The following is a 19,433-nucleotide window of genomic DNA, read 5'->3' as shown; positions in this document are numbered from 1 at the left end:
AAAATTTTCAAGTGGTGTTGGTGTTGCACTCTTAGCGTAAGCATTTTGCCGCACAGTAGTGCATGTCTGTTTGAGTAGTTTTAGAGTTGCGGATTGGCTTATGGTTCCAATTGTGCTTTTCAATTTCCTTCACAAGAAAATAATTTTACCTGCGTTTTTGACTATATCTGCCGTCTAAGGACAAATAAACAAGATCGCACGCAAAACAATTGGGCGCGCAAGTCTTGTTGTAGATTTTATGGCAACTTTTTCAGCGTGTTCATCGTGAAAATAGCCAATAAATGTGTGTTATGAAAAAAAATCCGCGCGAATTTTCTCTTGTGGCACTCTCCTTTACTAAAAATGATAGGTGCATGGCCCCATGCACATTATGGCTTTCTAACAAAGAAAATCATTTGTGGGCCGAGCTACCTCAAGCCAAATCGGTGTATCAGGGTGCCTGGGCCACCCCCCTCTCTTCCCCCCTCTCTGCCCCCCTCTCTGCCGCCTTATTCTGCCTGCCGTGTGGCGTAACACGGCCGTGTGACAATTAGAACCGTAATAGCCTCGAAGGACTTTTGCTCTTTGATTGAGATTCAATTATTCGAGCTCATTACCGGCCGAGCAAACGCGTGGCAAAAATCAAAATACGAAGTCAAAAAAGGAAGGAACATTAAAGAGAAAGTTTGAGTTGTGCGTATTCACGATCTACACTCGCGTGCGGTACGGTTCACTGTCAAAATAAATCTAAATAGAACTTAGGGAAGGAGCCTTTGGGGAAAATGTTGCCGACGGAACAGTTACTTCCATAAAGAAGATTCTTCTAAAATCCACAAAGGTTCTTTTTACACTCACAAAGATTGGTTCGTAAATTTACAAGGATTCTTCGTGAATTTACAAAGCTACCTTCGGCAGCATTTTGATCAGAGGCACCTCCGTTAATACCCAATGTATTCTTTACAAACAGAAGCAGCCCGTATCAAGGTGGGGCATTGGTTATCTCCCCGGAACACACGGCAATCGAACACTCGCCAACACTGGTTCGGCACTGCCGATGACGCTACAAAAAAAAATACTGCGTAAAAAAGAAATTGTTTTCCGGACAGAGCCGCACCCCTCCATGTTCAGGCGGAGCGGCGAGGGGATCTCCCGGCTTGATTGGTCCGTAAACGTAAAGCTGCGACCGTGACCCCCCCCCCCTTCCCCCGGGCCAGAACACCTGCCTCGGTGTAGCGTGTGTGCGCGCACGCTCGTGGGCGGTAGGAGGCGGCGCGTGATATCGATGAACGAAATAACAACAATGCTCCTGCACAGGTCAGTGCGGCCGCCACAAGCCATTGTGGCGAAATGCAAATCGGTCCGGCAGGGCGCCGCCGGGGCGCCAGGGCCTCGCTTCGCGTTGCGCTCCAACCGCGCCGAGCCACGCGGACCAACGAAGGCGGGGGAGAGGGAAAAAGGGGGCGAGGGGTCTGAAAGGCTGAAACTCTTTTTCTCACTCGTCTAACGCTTGTCAGAAAGTCAGAACCCTGTCGGAAAACCTGATCAAAATTGGCGCACCTCTGAAAGCTGGAAACCTATTCTGACATTCTAAAGAACTCAAGCCACCAAGTTTAGAATAATTTTTCAGAATTTCAGCGTTTAGGGGTGCGCGAATTTTGATCAGGATTTCAGACATGTTTCTGTCATTCTGACAAAATTTACACGAGTGCTGGAATTTTTATTTTCGTATCAATTTTCGTGACTCCCATGACATGATGAGCTTTCGCCAATTGAAGTTTAACAAAATGTATAGAAGTTAATCGAATGAGATGGGTCACAAAAAGATATTTCATGACGTGTTGCTTCGTGGAAAGACAGTATGATGCACTCTGATGTGTACGACTGTACGCACGTGAGTGTTGAGAGGGAGTCAGAGAGAGAGAGAGAGAGAGAGAGAGAGAGAGAGAGAGAGAGAGATAGGGAGGGAGCGAGAGAGAGAGAAAGAGAGAGAGAGAAGGGGGGGGGGGTTACCTCGAACGACGAATGGCTGTCCTTTGTTCGCGGGGACAAAAAGACGACACCTGCAGCGCTGCTTTGATGCGACATTGTGAGCCGCGGCCCTCAGCAGACTGACGCGGTGCCTCGCTCGCACCCACACTGGAACCCCCGGAACCCCACGAGTGCGAGAGAGACGGAGCGACGAAAACGGCTCTCAGTGTGAAGGGCCAAAGGGCATGCCTCTCGGGCACCGCACAATAAGGCTGCAGGCCTGCCTCATTTACGTGCCATCCTTCCGTCTCTCACTCTCACCTTCTCTCTCTCTCTCTCTCTCTCTCTCTCTCTCTCTCTCTCTCTCTCTCTCTCCCTCTCTCTCTTTCTCTCTCTTTCTCTCTCTTTCTCTCACCAACCCCCCCTCTCTCTTTCTCTCCCGCTCTTCGCGGTCAGTAAGTCACGTTGCCGACAATGGCGGTTCGACACGAACAACCACAGCGGCGACAACATGACAAGGAAGCCGACCGTGACGTCACAGGCCACGGACTTGTGTGCTCTCTCGCTCTCTCTCTCTCTCTCTCTCTCTCTCTCTCGCTCTCTCTCTCTCTCTCTCTCTCTCTCTCTCCAGCGCACTCACACACATACACACCGCCTGGGTTGGGGTGGGTGAATACGCAGAATATCGTCGACTCTCTGAATGTCTTGCACTGAAATTTGAGCTATATTGCTGTGAATTAGGCGCAACCGGAAAACGAAGCAATATTTGTTCGCAGTACGAAGAGTACGAACTCCCTTCGCATTATGGTTGCGTCATTTTCTTCGTTTTTATGGGAATTTTCTCATGTGGAGTGTGCAACCACTCGGAATATCTCACAGTGGCCTTTGGCACGTTATTGACTTTTTGCTCATTTTGTTAGTACTTATGCAAGTAATTTGTGCAACCACAATACGTACTTTTCCTTTTTTAAAGAACTACTTAGGAGTTACTAGATTATTTACTGATAATTTTGTTTTGTACATAATTTTTCAAAGGAAATTAGTCATACTTTCTTAGAAAATACTAAGTATTATTGCTGTTTATACGGATACGCAATTAGTGATGAAAAAGTCAGCAACGTGCTGAGAGTTTAGAGCAGCGGACGGACAGCCACGCCGGGCCTAATCGTCGTACGATAAAAACCTTTTCAAAAGCGAATCGATTGGTTCCTTGCCGCCGCTGCCCGTAATGATTGGGGCAGTCCGTACAGCCGCGTTCGGCCGCGTGTGTGCACTGTCGAACCAAGGGTGGAGAAATCACACTCCCCGGTGCAGAGTCATTCTCTACACGTCAGCGTGCGCACTCGTGTTAATCTTGTCAGAATGTCAGAAAACCTGTCTCAAAATTCGCGCACCTCTGAAAGCTGAAAACATCTCCCGACATTCTGTAGAACTCAAACCATCAATATCAGAGTGAGTTTTCAGAATTTCAGCTTGCAGGAGGTGCGCAAATTTTGATTAGTGTTTCAGACTTGTTTTTGACATTCTGACAAAATTTACACGAGTGTGGAGTTTCACAGCTGCACGCTTCTAGTGTGGAGCCGCTATCTCTTGGCATGGCACAAACTCGGAGAACTCCCCACTTACAATGTGTGACACTTCCAAGTGTGGAGACTGCAAATTCTACTCCTCCACACTCACAGTGCGAGCCGCCATCGTCTCTTGCGATGAGGTTTTTTGCAGTATTGTTATTGCAAACATATGCAACAAAAGAATATCGCACAGAATTGCAATAAAATGTGTGTTTGGAAACAACTCACCGTGTGCTTTCCAAGATTTTCCTGCCCTGATTTTCTCATCGCCCCTCGGTACCGGGCGGGATGCCTCATTTGGAGGGTTACTCTCACTTTGATGAAGCTCGCCAGGCGGCCAGGCAGCCAGCCAGGCGTCCTTTGTGCCTCAGTGGGCCCCACAAGGCGCGCCTCCTTCCCGGTGTAAGATTTCGCCACATTTTGTGTGAGAATCTTCGAGAGTAATTTTGGTGGGGGCGGGGGGCGAACACAGCGGGCCAATCTAGGTGATGGGATCCTTTGCGACACGGCACGGCACGTCACCCCATGGCACGGCACGGCAGAGCACGGCTCGGCTTGTCTTTGTGACGCGGCCGCCTCACTGCGAGTGGGCCTTGCACTAATAGCAAACCGGCGTGTGACACGGCGATGCGCCAACGTTAAAAATTTTTGCAGCCGACGCTCATTTTATGCGTAACCATTCGTCAGGCGATTTGCTCATCGTTTATAATGGCTAGACAGTGTCTTGTGGACATTCCTAAGCATCCTAGGTTCACACAGATGGAGACTGACAGTGGTCGAAATGCACCGTTATTCGTTAGAATGCGAATTATTTCGTCACGTTCGTTTAAGATGAACTAAAGGTCGCACGGCCTGCGTGCGTTGACATTCGATTTCATTTATTCCCTCGGCGTGCAGAGTGACAAAACGCCGACCTTTGTTGGAGGCAGTAAACGCTTAGTCCGGCAGCACAGCCTGGACAATAGGCAACAACGAACCAAACTCCACCCACAGCTGTTCGTTCCGTGCCACCGTGGGTTCGAGTTTCTGTCTCTCTCCCACCTGTGTGTGGATGTATCGAGGCCTTGATTCAAGATTTAGCAAAGGTATTGGGGGAAACCGTAGGCTCAAACCAAACGGAAACACGTAATTGCTGTTTCCAGTAGTACTTTTCTTTTGCCATGAGACTTCAATTCAACAGTTGTTCACCGAATGTGGCGTCTATCCGTTGGATTGATCCTTGGACTTACTGCACGGTAAAAGCGGTTCCTGGTTTACCCAGGAACTCCCTGGAAATCGCCTATGTCTCTGCCACAGGCTTCCTGGAAAAACCAGGTACCGTTTTTACCTTGTGCCCTTACCTGAGCTGGCACACTGGGCGGCTGCACTGCAGCTGCCCGCTTCACCGCAGTCAGCTGGCTAACGTGCCCCGCATCGTAATGGACTTGTTGAACTGCCTGAGCGCTTTGATGCCATACGCCGTCCGTCCGAACTAACCCAACGGCCGTCAACGGATCACAGCGGAACACTACACTGCAGCGTCGAACCACACTCCAAACCTAACTGCCAACTAAGTACACACTTACAAATGCATGCTTGGCAAGTACACACTTAAATGCTTAGCATGGAGTTACACGGCGCCAAGCATGCGTTTGTATATAAGTGTGCACTTGCCAAGCATGCATTTATAAGTGTGTACTTAGTAGACAGTTCGGTTTGTAGTGCAAGTGTGGAGAACACACTCCCTGGTGCGGAGTAAATGCTCTACACTTGGACGCGCGGAGTTTACAGTGTGCGCACTTTAACTCCACAAAACAAGAGCAGGACTTTTTAGAGTGTGCATTCAAACTTTTTGATTTGGTCGGGGGCGTCCAGAGTGCTCCACTTTCAGGCAGAGAACAATTACGAGCAGCAGGAGGACTCCTCTGAGGCGCGAAAGCAGTAGCACACTATATATAATAATTGTGATGAGCAGATTGAATTAGTGGGCCAACAAACACACCGCACGTTTGCTCCCCCCAGCTAGCACGGTTTTATCACATTAAAAAAAATATTTTTGGTAGCTGGCTCCGGGACCGGATTGGTCCTCTGCCCTTTGTTTCTGTCCCAGCGTGTAGTACTCTCGCTCTGGGCTCTCGCAGGTTACGCCATGTACGCGCGACACACAAAACACGTTTCCCTCGTTTCTGCATGGTGCGTCTCTCTCTCTCTCTCTCTCTCTCTCTCTCTCTCTCTCTCTCTCTCTCTCTCTCTCTCTCTCTCTCTCTCTCTGCCCAGCGCCTAGCATTCCTGCCGCGCCATTTCCCCCTGCGTGTCTCGGGGGATTTCGCGGCAAAACGAGGCGTGGCGCGGTGCGGTACACGCCAGAGCGATCCCGAACATCCCTTTCGTCTCTCCGTCTCTCTCGCACTCACAAGGGCGCGCCGTGTGGGTGCAACAGAGCGGCGCAACAGCTGCTGCGTGGGTCGGCCTTTGACTGAGCTTCGCATCTTCATGGTTCGACGAGATTTTTAGAGCAATCTGGAAGAGAAATCTAAATTTTTTTTTGAGCAAATTTAGACGTTAGGAGCGCGACAAAGAACAATCATCGCTGTTAGGCATCCGTGGGCCGAGGAGCTATTTTCTTTTGTCTTTATCCCATTCAGCCTTCGCCTGACATTTTCATGAAAGCAATCAGTCGATGTCGGCGCGGCTGGTTAGGTTGGGGAGAGATTCGAAGTGTGTGGGACTAATTGCTCTGCTCCGACGACACCGATTTTAATTTTTCGTCTCTGTTTTGTCGCGTCTCGCCTCGCTTTTTGCGCACGCTGGGGACTGCGGAGGCTGGCCTACCGTGCAGGCTGAAGTGCGGCAACAAGCAGCGTATGCGGCAGTGCGGGGTGGGGATGTACCAGAGTAAATCCTGCCAATTGAAGCAAATAATAGCATGCTAATGCACACACACACACACACACATCCACATCCACATCATTATTTTCATGGCGATGGTTCCCGCAGATTTTGTTATTATGCAGGCCGGCGCGCACAGCGCACACCATCGAACATCGCGCTTCGGTTCCCCCAGGCGTGCTGGGGGAAACTCTTTTTTCCACCCCAGTCTCGTTTCGTCGAATTGAACGACTGTTTTCGTTTGACGCGGCTCTCATTTCCTGGGCATGCCAAAAAAACTTACCACGCCACTGGTTTGGTAGAGCGCCATTTTCGGGTGGCTGGGTGTGTCAGAGTCCAGCTCCCGGGCTAAGAGCGGCGAAAAACCAAAACAATTTTCGTATGTCGGAGAAAGTCTGGTCTTTGGAATGCTTCCTTTGAATTCACTGTAGTGCACCTCAGATCTCATTGTGAGACATTTAAGTGTAGGGCAACGGACTGACCGAGAATGCCTGTCCCTGTCGAGTGCGTTGCGGCGTTGATGTTGGTGGTGTTGGCGGTGTTGGCGCAGGGGATCTGAGCGCCCAGAGGCAGTGCTTTTCGATACACGGATCTCTCTCTCTCTCTCTCTCTCTCTCTCTCTCTCTCTCTCTCTCTCTCTCTCTCTCTCTCTCTCTCTCTCTCTCTCTCTCTCCCACGCACCCTGCCAATCAACAGGTGCACCACTGCCTGGCCCCGGGCGCGAGTGTGCCAGCACACCAGTAATGGGATCGTGATTGAGGGGCTATCGCAGTGTGGCAGTCATCGCGCCGTGTCTGTCCGTCCGTCCGTCTGTCGATCTGTCCCGAGCACAGTGAGTGAGCGGAGTTCAGGAAGAGGACCAAAGCGATAGACTAGCACACTCGCAGTGACGCAGGCCCCGTCCCCGCTGCCCCCCCCCCCCCTTCCTCCTCCACCACGTCACCCCTTCACTGCCCCGACGTAAAACGTCGCGCACGTATCCGCGAGAACTCAGTGCAGATAAAGAGGCATGGCCGATGTGGGAGTTGAAGCCGATCCCCACGGAGGCGGCGGGCCGACACGCCGCCGGCCGAGCCGCTCGGCCTGGCACTGCAGACATTCCGAGAGTCGCTTTCGCCGCTCCGTCTCTCTCGCACTCACGGGGCGTCCCGTGGAGGTGCGAGAGAGACAGCGCGACGACTCTCGGAATCAGTCTACTGTACAGCCCACGCACACCACACTTTTCTTGGAGGCGCTTTAGAGGGCGGGGGCTGCGGGGGCTGCGGGGGCCGAAGGGCCGAGGGGCCGAGGGGGCGGGGCGAGGCTTCGAAAGGCGGCGCGACGCGGCGCGCTCCCCTCCCTTTTGAAGCGCACTGTACTGGCGTACCTGCTTCATGACTGCAATAACGGGTCGGTGTCGCTGACCGCCTGAGGCTGTCGACAAAATAAATGATGCTCTCAAAAGTTTCTGGAAAGGAGGTCCCGCCCACCCCCTTCCCCCTTGCTATTCGGAGCGGACCCCGCCCTGCCGACTCGGGGTCCTGCACTGCGAATCCAAAGGCTGCACGCACAAGCACGCATATGGTGCAGTGCAATTTCGAGACGACACGCCGTTATTCAACGAATGTGACGTCATGTGTGAATTTCGTCACGTTCGTTTGAATTCGTCGTGACATTCGTCCGAGCGTGACGCGGCCGTCCAATGAGGGTGGCCAACGAGGGAAATTCATTTTCCAACGTCGCTTTCGTTGAATAACAGTGAGCATAAGCTTGCAAGCTAAAATTCTGCGTAATTTAGGAACTATTTTTCTCTTGCTGCGACAGGAGCGGGACGCGCTGCTACGCGCTGCTGGCAGGGCGAGGTCCCGTCTGTGCCGACTAACTGCATCTGCCCTGCAGTGCCGTGCTTCATTTCCGCCTTCGCAGAGCCCCGCTTCCGGGACCGTCCCGTCCCGGCTCAAAAAAAAGGAAACAGAAGTAAACTGCGCTGAAAGGTTGCTATGAGGGTGCACTAGGGTCGACTGGGGCAGTGGGGGCGTGCCATGAGGCATTCCGGTCAACGCTCAGGTCACGCAGCGAAAGGGAGGTTGGCCCTGCGCAATACGCCGCCCTCTCCGTGTGTTTTTCTCTGACGAGTCGATCTTTGCCATCAAAACTGGCAATTTTGATTCCAAATTTCACAGAATCCAGCGCTCACACCTTCCGCCCGCTGCGGCGGGAGAGGCCGATTTCCTCGTATTGGACCGGATCAAGATTCTCGGCGAGCCAAACTCTCTGAGGTTCCTGAGGTTCCTGCCCCAGTTCGGCAAGTTAACGGCAGCCTCGCTCGGCTTCGGCTGCTTTGGCGTGGCCGGCCTGCAGACTGAGAGTCGTTTTCGTCGCTCCGTCTCCCTCGCACTCATGGGTCTCTCCCATGAAGGTGCGAGAGAGACGGGGCGACAAGCCGATCTTCGCTCGATTGATCCACCAGACGGCCCGCTGACCGCGAAGGCCTGCCTCGGTCTCGGCCTCGGCCGCAGAGGCCCCGCACTATCGGTGCCGGCATCGGACTGCTGGAGATCACGGGGCCCACGGGGCGGACATTGTAGCCAGGGGCGGGTCCAGAGCCGGCCTGGGGCAGAAAGGGGGAGAAGAAGCACTTTTTGCCTACATGTGGGGCAAAGTGTTGCACAGTGGGCAGGCGACCGGCGGAGGTGGCCAAAATCCCGAGCGGGTTTTGGGCTCCAGAGTCACTAAAAACAGGACTCGAATAGAACGTGTGACCCCACCTACAGGTTGCTCTCCGAAGGAGGAATCCATTGGTGGGGTCACACGCTCAGTTCGAGTCCTATTCAGCGACTGTGGAGCTAAAAAACGCGTCCAGAGTCTTGGCCGCCGGCGCTGGTCCGCTGGCCCACTGTGCGTGCGGGAGCGAAGAATTGCTTTTTGCGTAGGCGGCTAGAGGTCACGAAGGGAGGCAACCGAGGGGGCAACTGTCGCTCCCCCTCCCAAGCCCCCAGACTTCCATCGTTCAGTGAGTACCTGCCCGCATGTCACAGCCTGAGTCTGCGTCCTTTCAGTCAGGTTCCCTGACGCGGCGCAGTGCACTGGAAATAAGACCCTGTGGGACGGGACACTCGGGGCTCTTTGCGTCTGATGCAAACTTGTGTTGTTAGCCTCGCAGTGTGCGTGTCGTGTCCGCGTCGTGTCCCTGTCGCGGCTCGAGCTTGGAGCTGCAGACCTATGCCGAGAGACGTTTTCGTCGCTCTGTCTCTCTCGCACCCATACGAGGTGCCCCGGAAGTGCGAGAGAGGCGGAGCGTCGACTCTCGGAATCGGTCTGCTGCTGGAGTTGGAGGCGACGAGACCGGCATGGCCAGCGTGGCCAGCATGACTCGGCCGGCACAACTTGCTAACGCGGCGCAGCAACTTAGGCGACGTGTACCAGTGGCGTGGCACGGCGTGGCACGGCGTGGAGCACCGAAGGAGTTTCGGCGGGTGGCACCCTCAGACCGCACCTCAGACCCACAGAGCCATATTTGTCACATTTTCCTTCGTAGTTTCGCACTGTTTCGCACTTGCAAACTTGGAGGAGGCAGCCCGACGAGGAAATCGTTCTCCGACCGTCGCGAGAGTTTCGAGTGGCCGTGACCCCGCGGGGTCCATTATAATTGCGCTTGGTGCTGGCGGTGTCTCGGTCTGCGCTCGCGTATGGTTCGAGTCCTGTTGAGCGACTCGGGAGCTCAAAACGCGTCCAGTTTTGGCCGGCTGCGCCAGTCTTCTGGCCCACTGTGCGCTGCGCCCAGTGAAGGGCGCCTGCGAACGGCAGGGTAGGCCAGCCCGCAGCGCAGCCGCGTGGCGCGGCACGGCCCGCCCTCCGTCTGGCAGGCGCTTCCCCATTACCATTGCGGCCTCCTTGACCTCCAGAGGCTGCCATCACTGTCAAACCAGTGTGGACAGCTCCTCACTTCCTGCTGCGGAGCGATTCTCCACTTGGACGTGTGGAGTTTGCAGTGACCACACTGCAAGTCTGGAGTAGCTCACATAGGCCCAATCATTTCGCATGGTGCAAACGCGGACAGCTCCACACCTCAAGTGTGGGAACTGCAATGTCTGCACTTCCAAGTGTGGAGGCTGCAAAATCCACATCTCCGCGTTCCGAGTGTGGAGTTCTCCTCACTTGGTTTCACAGTGATTTCGGATCCACTACTGCACATCGTGACAGAACGTCCGCACAACGGAGCAGGGCTTGCGTCGGCGACCCCGGGGCACCGTACCACACCCAATTCTCAGTGGAAGAGTCTTTTGAACCGTGAAACGCGCCGCCAACTATAACCAAGCCCACCCCCTTGCTTCACCCCGCTCTCACAGGGCATCTTCGGCGCCCACAGTGCAGCTGTTGGAACTCACTGGCCGCCAGTATTGCGTTGTTTCCAAACTTTCTTTGAGTTGGCTTGGAGCCGCGCTATTGCACGGAGGAAAACAATGAGCACGGTGCCGTGCCGATTCACAGACCGATTCATCCTGCAACGGGAAACTAACTCCCCGTTCCCCTGCCCCAGTGTGCCAGAGACCCGGTTGAGGCGGCCAAAGACACGTTTTGCGTTCCAGAAGCAGGACGTGAACCGAGCGGGAGACTCCGATGGGTTCCTTGTTCGGAGAGCAATCAAAATTCTGAGCATACAATTTTGAGCATGCATAAGCTTACAAACAAAATACTTCCTAATTTAAGAACTATCTCTTCGTATAACAAAGTAAATTAGTTTGTACTATGTATGCTCAAAATACTTCGCTAGGTTTTTAGCGCGCAAGTGTGGAGTTCTCCACTCTCGGTTTCACAGTGGTGGCACGTGGCATGGCACGGTCCGTCCGGGCTCGGCACTGCACCGCGCAAAAAGCTGCAGTGCGTGGCCTGGGGCGTGCCCCACCGCGCCCCGCGTGGCTTAGCCCGTGTGTGCCCCGCCTCGGCCGCGTCGCCGCGTCGCTGTGGCCGGAGATTAGGAGCCACGCCAAATAATACGCCGGGGTTCATCACGACAAAGTGATTGGCCCGAGCACTACTCCGGTGCGGCCTGGCTGTTCCGCCCTCAGGGGCCAGGCCCTCGGCCAGGCCTGGCTCAGCCTGCAGGCTCATTCCGAGAGTCGCCCTGTCTCTCTCGCCCCCGTATGGGACGGCCCACGAGTGCGAGAGAGACAGGGCGACGACTCTCGCCAGCAGCCCGCCGGTGCGGCGCGGCCCTCTGGGCACCTGGCAGCAGCCGAGGCAGCGGGGACGTGAGCCAACACTTACGGCCCGATCAACAAACGGCGCTAAATTGAAACGCCGTCCCATCGACGTCCAGAAAGGGGATGGCCTTTAGGGTATTGGCGGAGGGGCCTCGTCCAAGGACACTGTGCACTGCGAGGCGCACTAGGGGGACAGCAGGGCCAGCAAGGCCAGCAGGGCGCCCCAGCGCGCCGACTCAAACCCAAAGCCACTCACAGGACATCCTTGTTGCTGCAGCACAGCGGATGGTTGCTACTTTGCCTTGCAGCACACGGTAAAAACGGAACCTGGTTTTCCCAGGAAGCAAGCCAGTGGTGAAGGCATAGGCGATTTCCAGGAAGTTCCTGGGAAAACTCTCAGAACCTAGTGAACTATTTAAGGCCTCCCCAAGAAAGCAACCTTATCTTAAGAAAGAACCGTACTTTGAGCATACATGCGCCTACAAAGAAAATGCCTCGTGATTTAAGAACTTTTTCTTAGTCTATCATACTTAAAAGTTTATGCCTCACATATGCTCACAATACTAAGGTTTTAAGCGTGAGGAACAGAGTGCAGCGACGATGCTCATACCTTTTTTTGGAGGAGGGAGGTTACTGCCCAGCGATCACCACGATATAAAAACAATTTTTCTGTTCTGGTGCTTTGAAGTCTCTGCCTTCGTTGTTGTGGTGTGTTTTGCGCCCCCACGGCGCTGCCCGGCGCGCTTATCACCGTGCCCATCCGTCAGCCTGTTTGCTTGTCCGCGTTATTGCAGGGCGGTGCTGATAGCCAGCGGTGCAGAAGCTGCTATTGACAAGGCCCGCCACACCGCTAGGCACACCGCCACGGCGCGCCAGGGGGCTACACGTGTCTGATTAGCGACCCACGCAGTTAGGTGCAGTCCGGAGGTGTCACATTCGTGTGTGTGTGGGGGGGGGGCACAAGGTGCAGCACTGTAAGAAATAAATTGGGAATTTCCAAAGGTACCTCTGTCAAAAAAAAAAAACAATGTTGCCGAAGGAACCTACGTAAAATTCACGGAGATTCTTCGTGCGAATTTCCGAAAAATGTTCGTTGATTTCCAAAAAATATCTGAAATGACACGCTAAATAAATGCCTGGGATGCCCCAGGCGGCCACTGAAAAAATATTCACCCTTTTCAGGGTGGACCTTGAAATCCCAGTCAACTGCTTTGGCACTAGATGGGATTTTTTCGGCATTTTTTTTTTTGCACAGGTACCTCCGCGCGCGAGTTTCCGAGATTTCATTTGTACAGTGAACGCCCGGAGTTTTTGAGTGTATGTGTTTTTTTGACGCCTTTTAGTATGCAGGCCGCCCTCTCCCATTACCCCTCCCCCGCCAGTGCCGCTTCTCTCCTTCCCGGACACGAGGTCTGGGTTCTTTGTGATGCCTTTCGTTTTTCAGTAGTTGCACTCAGTGTAAGGGCCCCCTCCGTCCGCCCTCGAGAAATGTGTGTCAGTGGCAGACGAAAACAGAATGCAAGTAAAAAGCGGCGGACTGCGCTTAGACATGTTGTTGCATGAATCTCTCTTTTCACCACAGTCACAAAAAAAACCGTTCTTATCGCAGTTTTGTAGACTGGTAACTCCTCGAAAGCTTTAGGATTTACGTATTCCTCTGGATCCGCACCGAAAAGTCAAAAACAACCTCGATCTTGCCACAGATCGGCGGTGCTGCTTGCCTCAAGCAAACCTTCAGATATTTTGTAACATGAGACGCAAATTATCCAACCGCTTCGCCCGACTTGTGAAAGAAAACAATGAGTGAATATTTCATCTTGCCGAGCAGAGCGAGCGCGCCCTGCTCGTGGAACCGAAGTGACACTGATGCTCCCCGCCGAGGGCGCTTCAAGTTGACCGCGGGTGAATGCAAGTGCCGAGCAGCCGCTTTCATTCCGACCAGAACGACCTTGCCGTCTGTTTTCCTTTTCGTCTTCTCCTCCAAGACAATAGAAGGTCGAGCCACAGGGAACGGAGGGCCTCCAGCAAGTAAAATGATACATCATGACGATGCGCACTTCGCCCACTTCGTCGCAGCGCTGCAGACTCATTCCGAGAGTCTGTCTCTCTCGCACTCATGGGGCGTCCCGCATAGGTGCGAGAGAGACAGAGCCACCGAAACGACTTTCGGAATCAGTCTGCTGGGTCTTTTTTATTCCGACCTGTCAGGTCTGAATGTCCCGTCGGCCTTGCCATACCGCAGTGGGCCAGAAGGCCGGTGTAGGAGGCCAAACTCTATAGACGCGTTTTGAAACTCCAGAGACGCTAAACAGGACTCGAACTGAGCGTTAGGCCCCACCAATGGATTCCTCGTTCGGAGAGCAATTCATTGGTCCGATCACACATTCAGTTCTAGTCCTGTTTAGCGACTCTGCAGCTCAAAACGCGTCTAGACTTTTGACCGCATCCACCGGTCTTCTGGCCCACTGTGCTCCCTCCTACCGCCGATGACCAGCACAGCATTTCTGTGCAGAAAGGGAAAAAAAGTGTCAACGAGGATGGCACTGGAGGGAAATTCAGCGACGCGTGTCGCGTGTTGTCAGTTGCGCCGCGCTGTGCGGCGATGAAGCCCTGGAGGAATCAGCCTCGCTTGCCTCGGCTTTAATGAAACTCTGTCACCTTCCCTCACAAAGAGCGTTCCCTTTGCGGAACAACAACGGGGGTGGCCTCGTCAGGCCTCTCGCCAGAGCGGGGGTTCGATATCCATGAAACGCTTTTGTTTAAAACCAACATCGGTAGAGCTAAAGCTTACTTACATCGGTAGAGCTAAAGCTTACTTTGACGCGTATCTTCGAGCGGACTCTGTCAAACGAAGTGTGGAGAGCTCCTCCCACACTTCCTGGCATGTGGCAATTCTCCACACTTGGACGTGTTGGGGTTCGCAGTCTCCACACTGCAAGGGTGCAGACTGCAAACTCTGCACTTCCAAGTGCGAAGACCGCGGCGGGGACTGAGAAAACTCGACAGCTCAGCTCCGCAAGCCTTGGCGTTGTCTGCACTTGTTTCCACAGTGTGGTTGATCGCGCCGTGCTTTGCTTGCAGGCATGAGCCGGGCCGTGCTGCTGGTGTGCCTGGCGCTGTCCGGCTGGGCGTGCCCCGGCGCGCAGGCCCTGCAGGCCGCCCAGGGCGCCGCAGCCGTCGACGCCGCGGCCGGCGACATGGACGCCCTCAAGCCCTACCCCTTCTACGGGGTCGCCGGCTTCTACAAGCGGCTGCCGGCCCAGTACAACTTCGGGCTGGGCAAGCGGGCGGCGGACTACGAGGATGACGCCGTGGAGGAGGTACGTAGTGCACTCGCGAGTCCGTTTCCAGACAGTGTAGAGTACACACCTAGCTGCACGTATCGTCTTGGACGACACACTCATCTAGCCTGAAACCAAGAACACCCAATGGAAGTGAGGTGTTTGCAGTATCCACACTTCAAGTGTGGACTTCACTGCGTGCACCATGCCAAGAGACAGGGCCTCTGTGAGCCACTCTACACTCGCGGAGTCTGCAAACTCCACGCGGCCGAGTGCGGAGACTTCCCAGGAAGTGTGGGGTTGTCCAGTCTTGGTTTGACAGTGCGGGAAGCAGTTGCCGGCTGGCCGCGGGAAGCCAGCCCGGTGTCAGCGTGAACCTATACCCCCTTACCCAGGGTACTATTTCACTAGGAGGAAAGTACCTTGCCTAAGGGGAGGGTAATAATTCCCTAGGGATATCATACTCATGCAGGGTGGGGGGTAATATTTTCCTAGGGTAACTTTACCCCCTCTAGGGGGGTAATATTCCACTAGGGGAAAAATACCCTCTCTCTGGAGGGGGTAAAAATTCCCTAGGAAAAAAATACCCATCACAGGGGGGTTATCATACACTAGTAATTTCTTACCCTCTCTCCGGAGAGAGGTACATGCCCACTAGGGTTAAGTTACCCAGGGGATCATAATTTACTAGTGAATTCGTACTTCCCCACCAGAAAAACGAGTGTGAAGATGAAAAAAAAATCCACAAGCAATTCGAGAAAGCAAGTCATATACAAAATGAGTCAAAATAAATTCTTAACACAGAAAACAACTTGATTCACGAATTTTAATGTTTTCAGCACCATAGGTCATTTTTTTCTTAATTTTAAACTTTGCGAAATAAACGATGAGTTAGTCAGGTAGGTAGACGAATGCCCAAAACTCAGGAATGGGCGCCCGCTTTGGCTTATCCTTGGATTATGTAAAAATCCAATTTACTTTTTTTAAATTTGATTTTTCTGAAATTGCGTGTGGAACGTGTCTTTCAACACCTTAATGCTCGTTTTCTGGTGAGGGAGTACAAATGCCCTAGTAAATTATTAACCCAATTTTACCCTAGTGGCCATGTACCCTCTCAGGAGAGAGGGTAAGAAATTACTAGTGTATGATTACCCCCCTGTGATAGGTACTTTTTTCCTAGGGAATTTTTACCCCCTCCAGAGAGAGGGTATTTTTCCACTAGTGGATTATTACCCCCCCTAGAGGGGGTAAAGTTACCCTAGGAAAATATTACCCCCCACCCTGCATGAGTATGATATCCCTAGGGAATTATTACCCTCCCCTAGGGCAAGGTACTTTCCTCCTAGTGAAATAGTACCCTAGGTAAGGGGGTAAAGATACACGCTTACACCGGCCCTCGGCCCGGCCCAGCGTGTGGCAGCTGCCTTCGCGTGCGTTCCGCACGGCCCAGTCGGCGGCCCAGTCCCGGGGGACGTGTCATGGCTGGACGGAGGAACGATTTGGGCCACACACTGGCTGGCTAGACAGCCGGCCGGACGGCGGCTCAACGGGCGGCAGCGTTCCTGGGCACGCTTCCCGACGTCTGGCGCGCACGGAGGGTGCACTGTTTTCAACGACAATGCGCAGTCATAACACACTGTCAATCCAAGTGTGGAGGGAGGAGTTTCTTCACTTGGAGGTCTGCTGGAGTTCTCCACACTTGGACGTGTGGAGTTTGCAAACTTCAGGAATGAAGTAACTCTCACAGCCCGCATCTCTTAGCAAGGTGTGAACGTGGAGAAAAAAAGCTATCGGTTCAACGCAAGGACCATTTATCGCACGGTTTCCGTGATCGAGTTGCTCTCATTAATCACGAAGCTGAGTCGCGGCGCTCCGAGTGCTTCTGCATTAAGGGAAAAGGGTGTCTTCCGGGAGACGGAAAGGATTCAAGGGGAGGAGGGGGAAGGGGAAGGGGGAGGGGGACACCGGACACGCCCTCCCCGTTTCCATCACGGGAAGAGCGCATTTTCAGGCATTTTCACGCATCTTTCGGCCCGCCGCCGACGGAGAGGTTCGTCCTGCTCGGCGCCAGCGCAGGCTGGCAGTGATGTAGTCGGCTAAAAGGCAGCGCGGCCCTGGAAACCGGGACGGACCGACTAATCGACACACGAGCGGAAGAACCGCCCATCTTCAGCGCGACGAAACAAACCCGCGTACCGCGCGGCCGCCGTTTCAAACCCGCTTACCTCCCGCCGGCCGATTCAAAACCGCTTACCTCCACCGGCCCGTTCCAAACCCGCTTACCTCTCCCAGGCCGAGGCGGCGCGTACGCGGGTTTGAAACGGGCCGGCGGAGGTAAGCGGTTTTGAATCGGCCGGCGGGAGGTAAGCGGGTTTGAAACGGCGGCCGCGCGGTACGCGGGTTTGTTTCGTCGCGCTGAAGATAGGCGGTTCTTCCGCTCGCGTGTCGTAATGGGATAGGGTTTCCAATCATGCCTTGAAGCCGGTCTGCAGCGAAGAGGGCTGGCGGTGGATCACCTTTTTTCTTCTTTCAAGGATACAATTTTCAGGGTGTAAGTAACATCTTTCTTTAGTAAAATATAAAATATACACACTAGATTACTATGTAGGTTTTTCTGCGCGCCAATGCACGAAATTAAATACGCCGTGGCCCTCGCGTCCCCACAAGTCGCGGCGGGTTGCACCGGGCAGGGAGGGCTCGCATCACGGCACCAAACTTTGATTGCCTGGCTGCGCCGCGCCGGGCTCGGAGGCTCGGCCAAGGACTTGTCGGCACGCGGCGCCCGCTGGGGGCGCTTAAATCCAAATAAACTCCTCCCTCCCCCCCTCTCTCTCTCTCTCTCTCTCTCTCTCTCTCTCTCTCTCTCTCTCTCTCGAGGGGACCACTGATAGTTGACCGTGTGCAGCTCCTGCTTTCTAAAGCTTTTTAACTAGTTTCTTGCTAGTTTTTGGGACCCACCCAAAGTGAATTAGTGAATGTTTCCATCAATCATCAAGATGTGATAAGAATTTTTACTCCCCCTTTCGTCTGGAGACGAAAAATCTCCATTCACTACTGGACCACGCCGGGCCCCCGCCTGGCATAACCTCAACATCACCATGAGTTTCGCTCAAGTTGCTGCATCCTCACCAAACCACTACGGATACTCCGAAGAATTCATCGATCCAGAAGAAAACCACCACCCCCGAAGCCAAAACATCGATCAAGATCACCAAAACATCGAAAACGGCAGTGTCAACAATCCACCTACGAATGGCATTCCCTCTGAGAATGTAAACAACAACAGAACCACTCCGAATTCTTACTCACCTTCAAAGAAATTCGCCATCATTCTAGAAAACACTGACAATGTACTTCAAGACCAATGCCTTCGTGCAGTAGCAGACGTAATCTCAGGTAAAAACATCCATTATGCCACAAGACTTAGCGGAGGAAGAGTCTGCATGTACCTCACTGATGAAACGTACGTAAACAAAATGTGCACAGAAGGGGGAGTAACCATTGGAAACGTATACATTCCAATCAGGAAGTATGTCACTGAAGCCAAAAAGTTTGTCATTTCAAACTGTCCTCCAGAGATGGGAGACGATGAACTGAAGCAGCTACTACAACCATATGGAAAAATTGTGTCAGCCCCATCTAGACTTCGAGTCTCCACTGCCCATGAAGATCTACGTCACATCAAGTCTTGGCGAAGATCAATCTACATCATCACTTCAAGAGATGGCCCTGAAATGCCGAAGAAAATCCCCATTACAAACAGGATTGATGGAAGTAAGTCAATGCTGTACATTGAAACAGATGAAATTATCTGCAGTTTTTGTCTGGTCCCAGGTCACAATGTGGATAAATGTAAGAAGAAAGAACTTCATGAGAGAGAATTTCCCCTCTTCCAACAACCTGTTGCGGCTCGTTTATTCAACCACTCCACCCCCAGGACTACTCAAGAAAGAAGAAACATCCCTCGAGGCAGTACCAGCATTCTCAATCAAACCACTTTCATGCCGGTCTACAACAACCAGCAAGTGAGACAGCACACTGTTCAGCCAACTCAAGAAGGCCAGACAGGCCAGCAAGAAAACGCCCCCTCAGTTTTGAGCTCAACTCTCAACACAGCTTCACCCATCCCCAAACAACGTTCTTCAAATCAAGAAAACTCTCAACTTCAACATCAGTCATCGCTTCAAGAAACCAACCGTCACAAATCCTCTGACACAGCTATAGTTGCACCAGAAGAAACTTCAAGCCTCAACGCATCAGGAGACTCAGCTATGTTTTTTGATTTCTCATCTCCAATCTCTATAAGTGCTTCAAATAGAGACAGTCAAGCCAAGAGCCAGAAGAGGAGTGCTGGTTTTTCACCTGATAAACAAGAAGTCACAGGAAATAAATTTTCAAAAAATGATTCAGTGGAAAACAGCAGTGAAAGTGACATTTCAGATGTGGACTTTGATTCTTGTGACAGTTTAGAAATAAAACTCTCCAAGAAAGACAAGAAAGAAGAGAAGAAGACTATTCAAGATATAATGAAGAAAATGGATTTTGATAATCAAATTATAACCCAGCTTCAATTCTCCAGTTTC

The 19,433-nt window shown here is 52.8% G+C and overlaps 1 protein-coding gene across 1 annotated transcript in view; it reads left to right on the top strand.

The window, feature by feature from the left end:
- Positions 1–19,433, top strand: part of LOC117650521 (allatostatins) — a 60,987-nt gene that overhangs the window by 29,051 nt on the left and 12,503 nt on the right. Inside the window, exon 2 of the mRNA XM_034394005.1 lies at positions 14,651–14,889. Coding sequence (XP_034249896.1) covers positions 14,653–14,889 — 237 coding nt within the window. The 5' untranslated portion in view covers positions 14,651–14,652. The remainder of the gene's footprint in view (positions 1–14,650; positions 14,890–19,433) is intronic.

This window comes from Thrips palmi, unplaced genomic scaffold (genome assembly GCF_012932325.1).
Source record: "Thrips palmi isolate BJ-2018 unplaced genomic scaffold, TpBJ-2018v1 HiC_scaffold_5, whole genome shotgun sequence".
Classification (NCBI taxonomy): Eukaryota; Metazoa; Arthropoda; class Insecta; order Thysanoptera; family Thripidae; genus Thrips; species Thrips palmi.
The sequence above is the reverse complement of the archived record's forward strand: the minus strand, read 5'-3'. Positions and strand labels throughout refer to the sequence as shown.